The 16,347-nt window shown below is 32.8% G+C and overlaps 1 protein-coding gene across 2 annotated transcripts in view; it reads left to right on the forward strand.

Annotated features, from left to right (window-relative positions):
• Positions 1 to 16,347, forward strand: part of LOC127723685 (uncharacterized) — a 45,176-nt gene that overhangs the window by 8,941 nt on the left and 19,888 nt on the right. Inside the window, exons 2-8 of one of the 2 annotated variants that reach the window (XR_007992203.1) lie at positions 47 to 368; positions 654 to 743; positions 1,177 to 1,473; positions 4,204 to 4,287; positions 11,046 to 11,450; positions 12,703 to 12,795; positions 15,145 to 15,567. Coding sequence is in view for 1 of the 2 variants with exons in the window: in XM_052230427.1 (XP_052086387.1) it covers positions 1,197 to 1,473; positions 4,204 to 4,287; positions 11,046 to 11,450; positions 12,724 to 12,795; positions 15,145 to 15,567 (1,261 nt within the window). In the remaining variant the exon portion in view is untranslated. The remainder of the gene's footprint in view (positions 1 to 46; positions 369 to 653; positions 744 to 1,176; positions 1,474 to 4,203; positions 4,288 to 11,045; positions 11,451 to 12,702; positions 12,796 to 15,144; positions 15,568 to 16,347) is intronic. The other variant, XM_052230427.1, reaches the window with a different exon arrangement.

Here is a 16,347-nt window from a genome sequence, read left to right on the forward strand (position 1 = left end):
CTTTGGAAAAAACAGAATTGTCACTCCAGTTTTTTTTAATTTTTAGGTATTACAAAAAATTAATTCCTCCTGTACTGACAATATCAGGTATTTTGGAGCCATGGAAAGCAGGCTTAAAATGTTGTCAATTAACAACACAGAAGATATCAAAGAAAACACTTCTATACAAGTAGAAACAACGAAACATGCACTGTCAGAAAAGTTACAAAATACAGAGAAGAACTTAGAAAATTATATTAAACACGAGGTAAAAGAAGTGAAAGAATCTCAAGCAAACAGTCTACAAATGGTTGAAAACCAACTAGATACAACTACATCAGATATCAAGGAATATAAGGAAAGTCAAAAGGAATTCAAGGAAAAGCAAGGCAAGATTATTATGTTATATGCTTTTTTTATTTCGAAACGTCATGTTTTGGTTTTTTATAAATAGTAGGCTAAAGAGAATTTAAGATTTTCAAATGAAATAACTTATTAATTGTTTGTTTTACAAATTCCGTGGATCATGTTAATTTTCAATTTAATTTGTTTATATCTATTTATGTCTTAACTGAGGGAAGAAAAGAGTTCTGAAGGTTACATGAGTAAAATCTTAAACTTACATATTCTTAATGTTTTATCATTTGTTTTTGTGAATTATGATTTAATTTTAGTGGAAATGATCAGAGCAATACAGAACTTAATGCTGTCAGTGAAGTATGAAAGGCCTGATCACTTACTTGTACCTGTGGAACCATGACTAGGTAGAATTTCTGTTTACATGTAGCACATTAGTAAATTCTCTTATAATAGATGTTTGATATTAAGCATGTGTTGTATTTCAAAAGAGAAAATAATTTTAAGAGCTTGAACTAATCTCATTAAAAATTACAAGTCTTATAATGTTGTACGCAAGACGCGCGTTTGGTCTACAAAAGACTTTTCTGGAAAGCTCAAAAAAGTTGAAATAGGCCATATAAAGTGAGAAGTTGAAGAGCATTGAAGACCTACAATGCAGAAATGTGTTGCATAATACAGCTTAGGTAATAAATTCCTTTGATAGAAAATCCTTAGTACTTTTGACAACTAAATGCAACGTTTAAACTTAAATTGTATGAAGATTTTGTCATCTGATTATATAATTGTACCTGTTAATTATAAAATAAATAAAGAAATGAAATATTTGTTTTAACATAGATTCATTGGAATGTCCTGTCATGTGGCAAATAGCAACTCCTGGGGACTGGAACCTTGAAGTTGTAGAAGCAACTCTTCGAAATCCATCAAACAAAGATGAAATATTTAAGAAAATATTTGTGAGGAAAGGGTCTTTGATTATGTTAACAACGATAGCATCAAGTATACTTCGTGATCCTGAAGCATTTGAATCTGCGGTTATATCATTTCTTACGAAAATGATAGAAGATTGTAATATCAATACAGAAATACCATGCCAAGTTGACGTCACGCTTCACATTTTGAATGCCAATGAAGGTTTGTGAATCTTAATGCACTTATGTACTTGCACCATAATGAACCAAAATGAGGGAGTTCACCAGTGCCTAACTTCGCCCTTTCACCAATGGCTGTTGTATGCTATTATGATCCAAATTAGCTTCCGTGGTGTCTCAATATAAACATACTAACGTGAGCATAATAAGATAACCTTCATTTAAATTTTCATAAACCAGTTAATAGAAAGTGCTTGTCTAACTACTGTATTGATTATTCTTTGCCTAATTCTCAGTGTCAAAATTTCATTTATGTTCAAGACCAGAACAGATATCTCATTATTCTGACTAATCTGAGGCAATCAGTCTTTGCATTTACTTATAAATCCCGAATGCTAAGCGGGGAAGCAGCAAATTCCATTTCAAAGTCTTTGGTTTGACCCGGCCGGAGATGGAACACACGTCCTCCTGCACTCGCGTCCGGCACGCTATGGTTAAATACAAACAAAGCGTTGATATGTCAATGAATAAAATGAGATGTGACAACAACCTCAGAACAATTGAAAAAACAAAAAGAGAATTGATCGATTCATTGATGTTCTCGTAAAAATCAATGGCAAATATTTCACGGATATTAAGAACCAAAACACATTGACAATTATTATAATAATTGTATCAACCTGAATGAAGGACCTGAACTTTAAACTGCCACTAGAGAAAGGATATGTTTGATTGGGACCGCAATGTATCCTTGCAATAGATCAAACACGGATCATTATCATGGTGTTTGCAAAGGTTCGTCACGTAAAGCGAGCAAAGCTAACATTTCCCAACACGGATATTAAAGAGATTTTTTTTGATAAAAATATTGAAAATGATTACAAAATCAAAATACGGTCTTCAATACTAGACATGTGTTTTGAAGGCTATAGTTTGCTATTAATATAAAAGATCTTACATTCACACGAAATTATGTAGATCATAGATAAGAAAGGCATGAATATATATCTTAGGACAACCAGTAAGTTCCTGATATAAATGAATTCGAGCCAACAAATTTGACTGATGTTCAAACTCGTAGATCAATTTTAAGTTTACAAACCCACCGAAAAAATCTAAAGGAAATCATCTAAACTCAAAACGGATTGCGATATGGTACGTCCACAGGTACACTTCTAAGTTCTATGCAATCAACAAATATAAAGCGAATCAAGTTTCAGTAAAAATGTCACAATATTGATAATTACGTGATGTTAAAAGTTACATAACAAACGAGAATAATTCAATTTTGGATGTAACATGTCTTCTGATTGGCTGAAAGTTTTTTGTCTATCAGCTCATAGACTTAATTTTGTCATGTGACCGTGACATCATCAACGTTTTTTTTTCATGATTTACCCCTTAGAAATGGAATTTAGAATTAAATTAAAAGAAATGACCGTTATATTTGTTCTGTCTATTCGAAATAACCTCAAAAATGTGGTGCACATTTTAAAAAAACTCGCTAAATTTGGATGTTATTTCTTTATAGACAGAAACATTATTACAGTCATTACTTAAATGATATGTTTCTGTTGGGTTAAAGCACAGACATGTACATATTATTGATAAACGTATTAGTGGGGGCCGTAAAACTTGCATAGTGTGGATTCGTGTCGTTCTTCCTTATACCGCCTTCTAGGAATATTTACAGAACTACAGCATAAAAAAGCAGAAAGACTTGATAATTACAATGCTTTGAGTTAATTACAAAATACAAATTTTGTTTTCAAAACTATATTATGTATGAAATTGATGTACCCCCCCCCTCCATACAAAAGAAAAAAATGACAAAATGATTGTACAACAACAGTTATATACTTATAATTACTAATCTGTCTTTAAAGTCACAGAAGAAAGATTCAAATGGCGATTTTTAAACTTGTTTTATTTTAATGATTATATTTCTTGCCTGATCTGATCTTTTCGTTGGTTATTTCCTCTCTCGTGTATATATAACAACTGTCCTTTATGATCAAAGATAACTTCAAGAGATGAAAAATTAAAATGTCAAGAGTTATAGCTTAAGTAATATATTTATAGGACTCGGATGTGCGATGGTCATGCTGGATTTTGATGGTCTGCGCTGAAGTGCAATGGTCTGCGCCGAAGTGCGATGGTCCGTTCGCTGATGTGCGATGGTCTATATGACGCATGACGGCTAGTTTAAAATCTACAGATGTGCAATTCGTATGAGAAATGCATTTTTGTAATAGTTAGTTTATAAATTTGCGTTCATCATTGTCTGTGTATGTCCTTAATTACAGTTCATACTAAATGAGTGTTTATCCTCTCTGATTTTCGAGACATTTCTTCATTAACATTTTATCTTAAATTTGTTTCTCTGATAAGTTCCTCGTTTACCGTAATATTATAATACGTCTGTCTGCGGACCAGGATGCATTTAGATAATGCCATGCTCCTTCGATTGCTTAAAAGAACGTTTTGTAGATTAAAAAAATCGCTACAGAAGGTAAACTTCCCCCTTTCCATCAATTACAAGTTTATGTAGCCCATCGCACTTCAGCGTTACCACCAACGCACTTCAGCGAAGCTATCAACAGATAGCGTCACAATGCCACTTTCGCACTTCGGCGTGAACAAAAACCCACTTCAACGTGACCTCGCGGTTCGGAGTACCATCGCAGTTCAGAGTCTTACATATTTGCCTTCACAATATTTGTTCAATGATTTCGTTCCAAAGCATTTCTAATATCCGAATGTTTCGTTAAAGTGAACGTATCCTGCAAACTACCCAACATACATATAGAAGATAAAGTTGTTCAAACAGAAGATACAGATTACGAACACCAAACTAGTATGTAGTATAATTTTATTAACTTGTATCTGTGTATCATGTTAATGAAGTTTGCAATCATCGGAATTATTTGGCTCCGAATTTCTACTTGCATGTGCCAGTGAATAATCATTGAGATCATTAAGAGTAAGCTTGATATAGGTCGAAGATATTCTGCATTCAGTTGTCAAGGGATTAACAGCACCGAATTCCCATAAAGGTTTAAACAAATTATATCCTCCGTTCGTAGATTTCCATCTGTGTATGCCTTGTATGTGCTTCTATCTTTATTTGTCGTCACGATGCGGGAACGTAAATATAAAAAATAGCTGACAATCTCATTCGGGCATCATTTAACAATAGAACGTGTAGGTACTTGATTATATTAACATACAAAAACAATTCTAAAACAATATTAAAAGAATAATAAGAGTTGATTGTGATTTGATAATTTAATAGTTTTTTTTAATTCTTTTTCCAAACATTTGTAAAAGAGAGGCGAAAGATATTAAAGGGACACTCACATTCATAAGTCGAAAATAAATTGACAACGCCATGGCAAAAAATAATTTCAATGAAGAAAAAAAGACCAAAAGACAAAACAACAGTATACAAAACACACTATAGAAAACTAAAGACCAGAAAGAGGAACCCCATCAAAAACCGGCGGTGATCTCAGGTGCTCTGGAAGGATAACCAGATCCTGATCCAAGCTGTTCTATGAAACACGATGATTTGTTTTCAAAGTAACAGTCATTTGAAAAAGTAAACTACAGACAACATTAAAGGTCCCATGTAGGTTGAGACATAGGCAAATCGTATCGGTCAAACCAATTCGTGAGGGTGGACGTTAAACTTGTGCCCTGTCGATTTCAGTCATTCTTCCTCATAACTTTGTTGACGCAGTATTTGAGAAAGGAGCACGCCCCTGCTAATGAAGTACGTATAGTATAAACATGCATGATCGTTATGTATAAATTTGGATATGTAAACGTCATGTGATGGGGCAGAGGGTTTGTACTGCTGAGAATTGGAAGTTGTCAATTTGAAAGATCAAATCATCACGTTTGTTCCAGATTCTTGTTTGAAGTCATGAATCTATGTCAATTTCAAAGAAATCAAGACATGTAGCGAACTTTATAGTTGGGGTCATATCCGTATTCTAGAGTTTAAAAAGCACTTTTTGAAAGGTAGGATATTGAGTGACAAGACATCAATAACATACCAGAAAGTGAAATAAAGAGCTTTGCAAGATGCCTTTTTTTGTCTTTGAGAATTGGTTTTGTTAAAATTCTGAATCATATGAGTACAACAACAAGTTGGCGAGTAGTGGTGTACAACAAGTACCATTGGAAAGCCGATTATCTGTCGAAATATCAATGCACTAAATGTAACAAATATGTTGTTGATTAAAAATACCAAGATTTAAATGATATCATATTCGGTGTTTTAGTTTTTGAAATCGGTGTGGTTCTTCACAAGATAAGATTATTCTTGATTTTAAATGAAAGAATATGTATACACGCTTCCCATTTTTGTAGAACAGCTCTGTTTTACTGTACAAAAATGGTGGTAAGAACTTTAGAAAGATGTTGAACATATAGACCACCGGTTATATTTTGTTCGTTATAAGGAATTTTGTGAAATTAAGGTATCCAGTATAAAGATGTGAAATTTCCATCGTCCTATCGTATATCAATACAAAAGGTTTTTTTTTATCTTCTAACATAATGGTTTAGGGGTATATGTTGAATTCCAGGTTTTGCTGTGAATTCATAGTTCTTTAGTTCGACATTCAAATTAATGAGTGTTGCTTACAAATACATTTTGTTAGATTCTCTGTCTGTTTCATCAACAAAACTTCTGTCGTGAAGAGAGGATGAAGCATCCACACCCTCGGGCTTCTTGAAAGGGTTAGAAACCAAAACGCTCGTTGTACATTCTATATTTTGAATGCGTTCTAATAAAATAAACGACTTGACAGCTTTGATAATTTCAATAATTCTTTATAAGTTGCCAAGGTCTGCAGTAAAGTTCATCTATTTCTTTTTTGCTAACGTTTTCATGTAAACCAGACATTTGTCAGGCTTTTTTATGTTTTCCAAGGGAACCTTGTCACATTTGGAGTCAGATGATGCTTTTACAATAGGGACATAATGCTACAATAGTAGGAATATCTAAGTCGTATTTAAAATAGTTCATTTGTGGCTGAAATGTCTTTATATATTGTATTTCCGTTAATATATCCTCACGATATGAGATTATAGTCATCATTGTATTGAAGTTCTAATGTCATCGTTGACAACATTGCCTATATCTTAAAGAAATTGACACGTTTTGTAATTCATTGTGACATTAATTTTGTATTTCAATCCAGATTAGAATGTCACCGAGTCTCATTCGTCAATATATTCGTATTTTGCGTAGCGACTACATGTATCTCAAAATTTTCTCTGGTAAATGCTTAAGTAAGATTTTTTTTCATATTCGGTAGTTGTCTACGACTGTTCATTAGTGTTAATTCCGGAACCAATTCATTTTGTGGTGTAGATGAATACAAGATTTGATGAAATGTTAATTCAGTGTCTTAAAAATTGTGGGTCCTAGGACTTTGAGTGAGACGGATGGTATGTCGTTTCCATTAGCAAAAGTGAAAAATAGACGTTAAAACTTGGCGACTTCTTTAATTATGCTGCATTTATGAAAGTTTCCAAGATTTCTTTTTACCGATTTTTTTTTTACTTCTTATAATTTTTTCCACTTAATGATGCATTGGTTACTACAGTGCATACGTGTTTTACTAGATATAAGGGAATATTTCTCTTCGTATATGATGGATGTAATAATTTGAAGTACATTTACTGATGAATGTCAGTTTTTTTTTCACAATTTCATTGTGGGTCTGTGACAATATTAGTCCCTACTTTTTCAGGAGCACCTGAGATTTCCCCCAGTTTTTGGTGGGGTTCGTGTTGCTCAGTCTTTAGTTTTCTATGTTGTGTTTTGTGTACTATTGTATCTCTGTTGGTCTTTTTCGTTTTTAGCCATGGCGTTGTCAGTTTATTTTCGACTTATGAGTTTGAATGTCCCTTTGGTATCTTTCGCCTCTCCTTTATAACTAGGATGGCGAGAAAAAGAAGTTGCTTTAACAGAGTCATGTAAACCTTTGATCAAGCATTATATCTTGCGATTTATTTAGATCTTCGATTGTTTTTTTTTTTCAACCTATAAAACAATTATCCATGACAAGTTTCATAGTTCCCTTGATTAGGCGTTCACACATAGCCGGTTATGGCTTCCGTTTGAAATCGTACAGCGCTACGACACGAAATGTGAAAAAAAGTCGGATTACTAACTTTAATTATCTGGAATGTCCTATCATTTTATTAACGCAGTCGTATACGTTCCTAAGGATTGAGATAGATCAGGAAAGGTTAAGCAAGCTGTCTTATGTATGTTGTATCACATTTAAGAGATTCAGGACATTTATGGTTGTTTTTTACCATGCGAATGGTGCAAACAAATCAGGGGTTTCGGGACGAATTCGACTGAAAACGGCCGAATCGGGACGCTTTCTGAACAATATTAGATTGTTGTCATGGATAATCATATGTTTTTTTACAATTTTTGAATATCTAGCCAAGAATCTTAGGATCTTGATAAGAATTGTGGTAAAATTTAATCGGTAATGGTCCTATCAATGCCGTCCTCAAAAATCCTGAATGTGTGACTGAGACTAAGCATGTTTGATTTATAATCTAAATTTTTCATCAAATGATTTAAATAGTAGTATATAGACCGTGGTTTGTGAAACCAATAACTAGTTATGCTCAAAGGGGAGCAAATGTTGTCCCCAAAGTTGTCCCACGTCAAATATGAATATGAGGTTTTTCTAAAAGTAGTCGTGGCCCTCTTAAAAATATTTTCTTTCAGAACGTGCTGATTTTGCTAAATTGTGTAGACGCATGTCTATCGTTGAGGACTCTATGTTGCTTCTTATGTGTCCTTTTTGTTATACTTGAAAGTACTTTTATTCGTGGGTATCAATTTTTGTGGATTCAGCAAAAGTTGCATGTTCGCGGGTTCTTAAAGTCGTGGATTGTAGTTTTCTGAAAAAAGTCGAGTGAAGAATTTGAATCAATCATAAACGAAGATTCTTGAAAATAATTATATTTTGTTTAATAATGATTTGTGGGACATTGCAAAATAAGGTATTCCTTTTCACTTACTTGTTAGGCTTTCATGACTGACAACATTTATCAAATTTTTAATAAGATAATAGCTTACCGAAATCTATGCTTACAAATTGTCTCGATTGAAGGAAATTGCAAAGTAAAAAGTAAAATCACAAAAATACTGAACTCCGAGGAAAATTCAAAAAGGAAAGTCCCTAACCAATGGCAAAATCAAAAGCTCAAACACATCAAACGAATGGAAAATAACTGTCATATTCCTGACTTGGTACAGGCATTTTCCTATGTAAAAAATGGTGGATTGAACCTGATTTTATAGCTAGCTAAACCTTTCACTTGTATGACAGTCGCACCAAATTCCATTATATTGACAACTTTATTTATATAAACACTTTAATTGTTGCACATGTGAAAAAGAACTGATTACACTAATTAACCCGAGATAGAATGATCAAGTGATTAACGACCGTCAAAGTTAAGCTGGGCCATAAACATGTCACTTAAAGAAAACAGTTACATAAAATGCTACAAATGTACTTTGAATTGTAGAATTGATTCCAGTGCGATGAAATACCAAGCCCCATTTTTTTCGTATGAGAATTGAAAGGAGATAAATGAACACTTCATTATCGCATTTCATCACCGGAAGTCAGACGTTCATCTATGAAAACTAATATCACTATTCCCCATGTCACCTCAAGTTTCCAAAATATTTAATAAAAACACCAAATAAAAAAGGGTGCTTTAAAACACCCAAGATATATGTTTTTGGCTTATAATTTTTTTTTCTGAAATGAAATGCAGGGTTAATTTCCTACAACTGTCAGATTCAAGGGAATACTTTTTTTCGACCCTTTTTCGTATGAAACTGGATGTGACGTTCTATGATTTGATGGTATTACACCTAGAGAATTAAAAGGTTAAAAGTAGAACAGTTATGAGGTTGTATATATTGTTCTATTGCGTTTGCTGATATTATATGTATTCTCTGATTGTATGTCCGTATACATACATGTACATGCTGTCAAACCTACAGAGGGATCTTTCCATGTCTTGATTTGGAAAACAGTTGTCATATTTCGTTGGACACGTGAATTCGTGGATAAAGTCATCCAGAAACCACGAAAATGGTACCCCACGAATAAAAGTAATTTCACAGAAATTATCGTTCAGTTGCTGTCTCATTGATGTAAATCTTATCCTATTTTATTCTTCTAATTATAAATTGTAAATACATTATCACATATACAAATATACAGTATGAAATATATACCAAAGATACTGATTCTAAACCAACGACGTCTGTTTATGAATAACGTTCCTCAGTGTCTGCAATCCTGTCTTAACAGTTGTTTTCAATTCGTTTAATGTGTTTGAGCTTTTGATTTTTCCATTTGACTTTCCGTTTTGAAATTTCATTGGGGTTTGGTATTTTTGTTATTTTACTTTTTACACACTAAGGTTATAACTATGAAAATATTGAAACATAGATAATAACGAACCAGACAAACACGTGTATTTCTGTGACCTGACTGTTATTGGATCACTTCACCAAAAAAGTTGACCGGATTGCAACTTGTTTCATTAAATCAAACTGTTCAATTTGTCTGAAATTTTTCAACTGTTTTCAAATTTAGAAATAACAAAATTACGGAAAAAGAAAGCATTTTTAATTCAAATAGAGTTTTGAATGTTTCCATGGTATCTTCCGCCTTCTTTTTTCAATCCCATCAACTTATTTCCATTACAATTTCCTACAACATAAGAGCTTGTACAGAGTGGAGAATATGACAGTTGTTTTCTTTTCGAAATGTTGGTTGATGAAGTCTAACGTGTGAATTTTAAAGTATTTATGACGTTTCCCTTTGTTGAATTTACCTGGGAGTTGGGTACTTCTGTTATGCTTTCTTATATTTGTCATCCCTTTTTGATATGACATAAAGCTGATCAGGTTAATTTGTCTAAAAGCATATTTTAGCCAAAACAAATATTTGGCTAAATATTTTACATCTCAATTTATATAGAAATCTTTAATATGGAATTACAAGAAAAATGATATTCCTAAAGGAAAAAGTCGATAATCTAAATTTGACAGTTAAATAGAAATTCAATCATTACTTCATTACCAGTTGTATAACTTCAGACATTGTAAAAAAGGATGACATTTAGTTGTACTGTTGTGGCAACATTTGAGTAGACATGAAATCTACAATAACCTTTCTCGGTAGAATTGTTTTACAACTTGGAACGTCGGAAACTTTTATAGATTACTATACGGCTCGGGTTTTGCACATTGTGGGGTGCCTTACTGTGACATATATTTGCTCACATCCAGGTCATTTGAACTACTAACACTAATGACTGGACTGTGGTTCACTTAGAGCGCTTCGGTAACATTTTGACAAGTTTAGTTATGAGTTTGAATGTCCCTTTGGTTCCCCCCCCCCTCCCTTTTACCACACTCCCCTTGAAGAGTTTGATACACTGAAACAATTGCAAACGGATTAGAATTTGGAATGAATTGCAAAATGTACACGGAAACGATTACAGTCAGTTCATATTAACATTAACATTTTTTTTTAACAGGAATTGAGAAACACTGGAATGAATGCGAAATATTTGATGTAGCATTTTTAAATAGTGACAATCAAAGAGAAATTGAATGGATACAGAATATTTCGACAGTGTTAAAAGCGAAGTATGATATAACTTGTGCTATCCCTACGCAAAATTATCTGTATGGTTTTCCATTAAAACATAGACTGTTTCAGTACCTTAATAAATGTCAAGCAGTTATATTAACAGTAACGGAGGCAAATTATGCTCAGTATGAAAGTTATATGGACGATAAAATGTCGCTCATAATTGTCGAATTAGATTACATAAGTGAGATACGTAGGAAGCTTTGGAAATTCCCATACATCAACTGTACAACCTGTGAGCATCTTTGGTTTCCACGACTTATAGATACCTTAAAGACTAAACTACCAGGTGAGTGAAATGTATACAATATTACAAAAATTCGAGTTAAAATTGAATCATGGTTCAGCAGAAATGGTGTTTATCATTCACAGATTTGGCAGTGTCGTTCAACAGTATGACAATTTATTATGAATATAAGGCAGAAATAATAAAATTTGACTGCTGAACTGTTAACATGACTAAATATAACTATTTGAGAAAAAAAAAATATCGGTCCACTTCGACTAATTTCTTTGCATAAAATATGAGCAAAGCAAAGAATCAATTGTTGTAAGATGAAAATCTAAATGTCGCAGAAAGAAGACTGACATTTTCATGGATAAAACATGTACAAGGCTACCACATTTTATCTGACCAGCACATTAGATATACACATCTATGAAAAGTCACAAGCTATTGATGTCACGCTTACTTCAGGGATTTTAAATTTTTATATTCATAATATGACAAATCTAATTTTTGATTTAACTGACTAATTTTATGCGCCGTCTTTACTAGCATGGGTAAATTTGATTTTCGTGTTTGTGTGCTAGCCCGTTTATCCGTCCCGTATCAGGTTTAGGTTGAGTTAAGGTATATCATGAAGTCGTCGTCACACCAACCTCAATTCTTGAATGTATTTATGATGACATAAATATAAACAAGAAGATGCGGTATGCGTGCCAATGAGACAACTATCCATCCAAGTCACAATGTGTAAAAAGTAAACAATTATAGGTCAAAGTACGGCCTTTAACACGGGGCCTTGGCTCACACCGAACAACAAGCTATAAATGACTAGTTTAAATCAATTCAAACAGGAAAACCAAAGGTCTAATAAACTTCATATGTGGAGCATGATCTTCTTATCCTTCCGGAGCAACTGAGATAATCTCCGATTTTTGGTGGGGTTCATGTTGTTCAGTCTTTCTAGGTTGTGTTTTGTGAACTATTGTTTTGTCTTTTGATAGCTTTTCGTTTTTGTTTTTTTTTTGCCTTGGCATTGTCAGTTTATTTTCGACTTATAATGTTTTGGTGTTTTCTCCTCTATTTTAAATATAAATTATTATTCTGAATTTTATACAGAAGTTTTGGTTAACTGAACATAAATTTAAGATATTTCGAGTGAGGTGTCAGTTCATTCTCACTTATCACACTTGAATTTTCTCTGGTACTGTTGTGAGAATTGTTGATTCTTTTGTCAATTGTTTTCTTTTATCAATATCGGGAGCGACATATGTTTTTTTACTTCCCTTTTGTGATGCTTGATCTACACTTTTAGAACAATGATTATTTATTCAAGATCATTTGAGAAAAAAGATACAAAACGTTAAAGACGAACAAGACGAACATTGTGATAAGTGCAAGTCGGCATGTAAGTAAATACTTGAAAAATGAAGTGAACAATTTTTGAAATATACTTATTATCAAATAGATTTGGAATTATTTATTATATATATATAAAAAAAACATTACAGTGATATAGATGTATACAAGGTATAAGTCAGCCGTAAGACACGAATTGAAAGAATCTTTTACCTTAATCTCGCTTAAGGACACCTTCATGAAATTAAAATGAAGTAAAGAGAATCATTATCAAGAATAATCAAATTTTTCGAAATCTTCCTTTCTTTTTTTAAGAATATATGCAGCTATCACATCGAATGTGTTCGCCTATCCATCTGAACGAACTTGTGTCTGCACGAACTTGTGTCTTTCCATCTATATATGAAGCAATTTATATCTCCTCGCGTATTCCGGAAATGATATAACCTTCGCTTTCTGAGTTTTAAGTTTGATCTTTTCTTTTGATAATTAATCCAGAAAAATTCCTCGAAAGCCCAGAACTAATTAAGTATTATCTCATTTACTAGCACTTGCACTGGATCTATACCACTGCTGCTAGACTTTAAGTCCCCAAGAATATCATAAGCTTTATGGTCAGTTCTAGTGAACCGTTACTGACATGATTTATATTATACTTGCTTAAATTCTTCATTGATTATTAAGTAATTAGGGATCAACTTCCCTCAGACAAAGGTGACCCTAGATGGATTTGGCTATTCTTTTTATGTCCCTTACGTATTTAGGTATTTATTCATCCTTCGTATTTAAGGTTTTGAGCGTTCAGTTTGAAGGTAAATCGAGAAAAGCGTATCGGACGCGCGGACTTTATTAAATGTAATTTTCATTAATTTGAAACAATAAAAAATAGTGCGAGTAGCATGAATACAGCGATATGATGTTATAAAGTATGAGGGTATTCACTACAAATTCTGAGGCTACAGTTAATTGCCAATGTTCATATCCATCATTCTACCTAGATACAAATCGAGTAAAAAACAAATTGAATCGCAGGAAATACAAATGAAGCGAGACCGGGTGCAGTGACAGTGTAAGTGACCCCTGCCGTAAATTTATAACCTACCATGCAAATCCAAAGATCGAAGTCCGCGAAAACATGTCGCTACTGATTTGAAATACAGAAACATCGTAGCGGTCAGCTCAATCATAGTAATGACCTCAAAAAGTATATAGCGTCGATTTCAGTCGTTCTTCCTGCTAACTGTGTTGGAGCCTTTGTCGTTTAAGGAGCATATACCTGTTATTGGTCATTAAACAAAGATATTCTATAATCGCAAATGAGACAATATCTACCTGAGAACAAATGACGTTGATTTTATTAAATGAAGGTCACCGTACGGTCTTTACCAATGACCAAAACTCATATCACAGAGCAAACTATAAATGATCATATCATTACACAATGTTAACCAATCTAATCGAGAAAACTAACGGCCTGAGGAACAAAACAACTCTATTCAAAATAACATGTCATGCCTACATTTCTTGTAGGGTACTTACGAACAAAAACAATTATATAAAAAAGATATTTTTGAAATGTTTGTTCATGGACAAATATAATATGCGCGCTGGTAATGGACATTGGAATGTTGTTTTTCGTGGATAGACCTGCATAAATTATTTACATAATTATTACGTTCTGTCGCTTTTTTTGGGGGGGCATAATATTGATATTTATATGATTTGTGATATGGAACAATTATATATCGGTTTTGAAACCCACTCTGTTTAACTAAACACTTTTCTTTGTTAACGCTTTTTCTCGCTGGTTATCCAATTATCAATTTCTCCTTCGTTACATTCTCAGGATATAGAAATCATTTCAGACCGAAGCGACCCGATGACCTCTTTGGGGAGACTGTTATGTTTTCCATTTACTAAATATGCGTAAAATATTTTTTCTTTACAGCTAAGCAAATAACAATCAATCAATAAATCAATTAGTCAATGAAGAATGATTGATATAGAACGTTGAATAAGCAATCAATAATCCAAATCAATCAATCATCTTAATCAAGCAACCAATTAATCAATAAATGAGAAATAACTGTCACTTAATATTAAACAAACTGTCAGTCTATCAAACAATCAGTAACAAATATATATACCTTGACGTTCAATCGATTGATGGATTTCATTAGACGTTATGCATAGAGTCTATCAATTAATAGATATGAAATATTTGTTACTTGACTTTATGTGCAAACAACTATAAATCAATATGAAAAACTTGTTATTACGTTATGAATACAAATAAATAAATCATTCCATCAACATGCTAAGAATGAGGAATAGAGACCTTCAAAAGTTTTTTATTGAATAATTGTCTTTATATTTTCATTATGATTTCTTTCTTAAGTGATGACTGCAGTCTATCATAAAGTTGAACTGAGAAATTATACAGGCTTCAGAAAGCAGCTATTTGTTATATTTTGTGGATCACTCATCGATGATGCATGGATACTGAATTTTCTAAATCAAAAAACAGAATTCATGAAGCCATATACAATTTATCACTGGTATAAAACACTAAAAAGTCAATTTACAGAGGAAACTTCTTCCAAAGTATTTGTTTGCGTTTCACCAAATATACATAAATGTCGATTAATAGGAGAATATGTTAACTATCTTGTTAACGACAACACAATAACAGTACATTTGATAAAGATTGCAACAGCGGAGATCCCAAAGTTCCTTGGTCATCTACCAAATTGTATAGACGCTACAACCATGGATCAGAAAGAGCTTGCCCATAAACTATTTCCTCCTCCAGCAGCTAAAAGTGAGTGAGAATACAGTATTTAATTTTCATTGTAATCTAATCATAAAAAAGTCCTAAGATAAGTGTTTCCATTTCTGCTCTAAATGCCTTTCCTAAAATTGATATCAATATTCATACTTTAGAACTGCTTTGAGATATATGTTTAAACATTATGGTTGTTTAAAATTTTTGAAAGAGGCGGAAGATACCATGGGGCTATTTAAGGCATAAACTGACAACTTCATGGCAAAAGACAAACAAAGGACGACGACAATTTAAAGTTCACAACACACAACATATAAACATGAACACAGAGCAACAAGGACCCCCCCCCCCCCAAACAAAAAAGACTATCTCAGGTACTCAAGAAGGATAATCGGAACCTGTTTCACTTGTGGCAACCACAAAATATCTGTGACATATTTTGTGAAGGTAAAAAGGTTAAACATTAAATAAATTCCATTATGTAAAACATTTTAGATGAAAGACTTTAAGCTGACATTTTTCATATAGAATGTACAAAAGTGCAAATATCATAAAAATGAATACTTGGTAGATTATTCGTAAATCTATTCTCTGTTTGACTATCTTTGATTCTTTTGTGTTAGTCAACGTTGTTGTCCGTTTTTCTGTGTCAGATTATTCTACTAAGTTTCAATAAAAGTCACCAAAATAAACAAATTATTCGAGCAATGAATTCCGTGAATAAATATTGCCATCATTCTGTCCAAAGCAGAACTAATATCAACAACTGAAGTGCCATTTCCCTCTTTAAGTAGTTAATTAAAATTTATAATTGTA

The sequence above is a fragment of the Mytilus californianus genome, unplaced genomic scaffold (assembly GCF_021869535.1).
Source record: "Mytilus californianus isolate M0D057914Y unplaced genomic scaffold, xbMytCali1.0.p SCAF_13, whole genome shotgun sequence".
In the NCBI taxonomy this organism is placed as follows: Eukaryota; Metazoa; Mollusca; class Bivalvia; order Mytilida; family Mytilidae; genus Mytilus; species Mytilus californianus.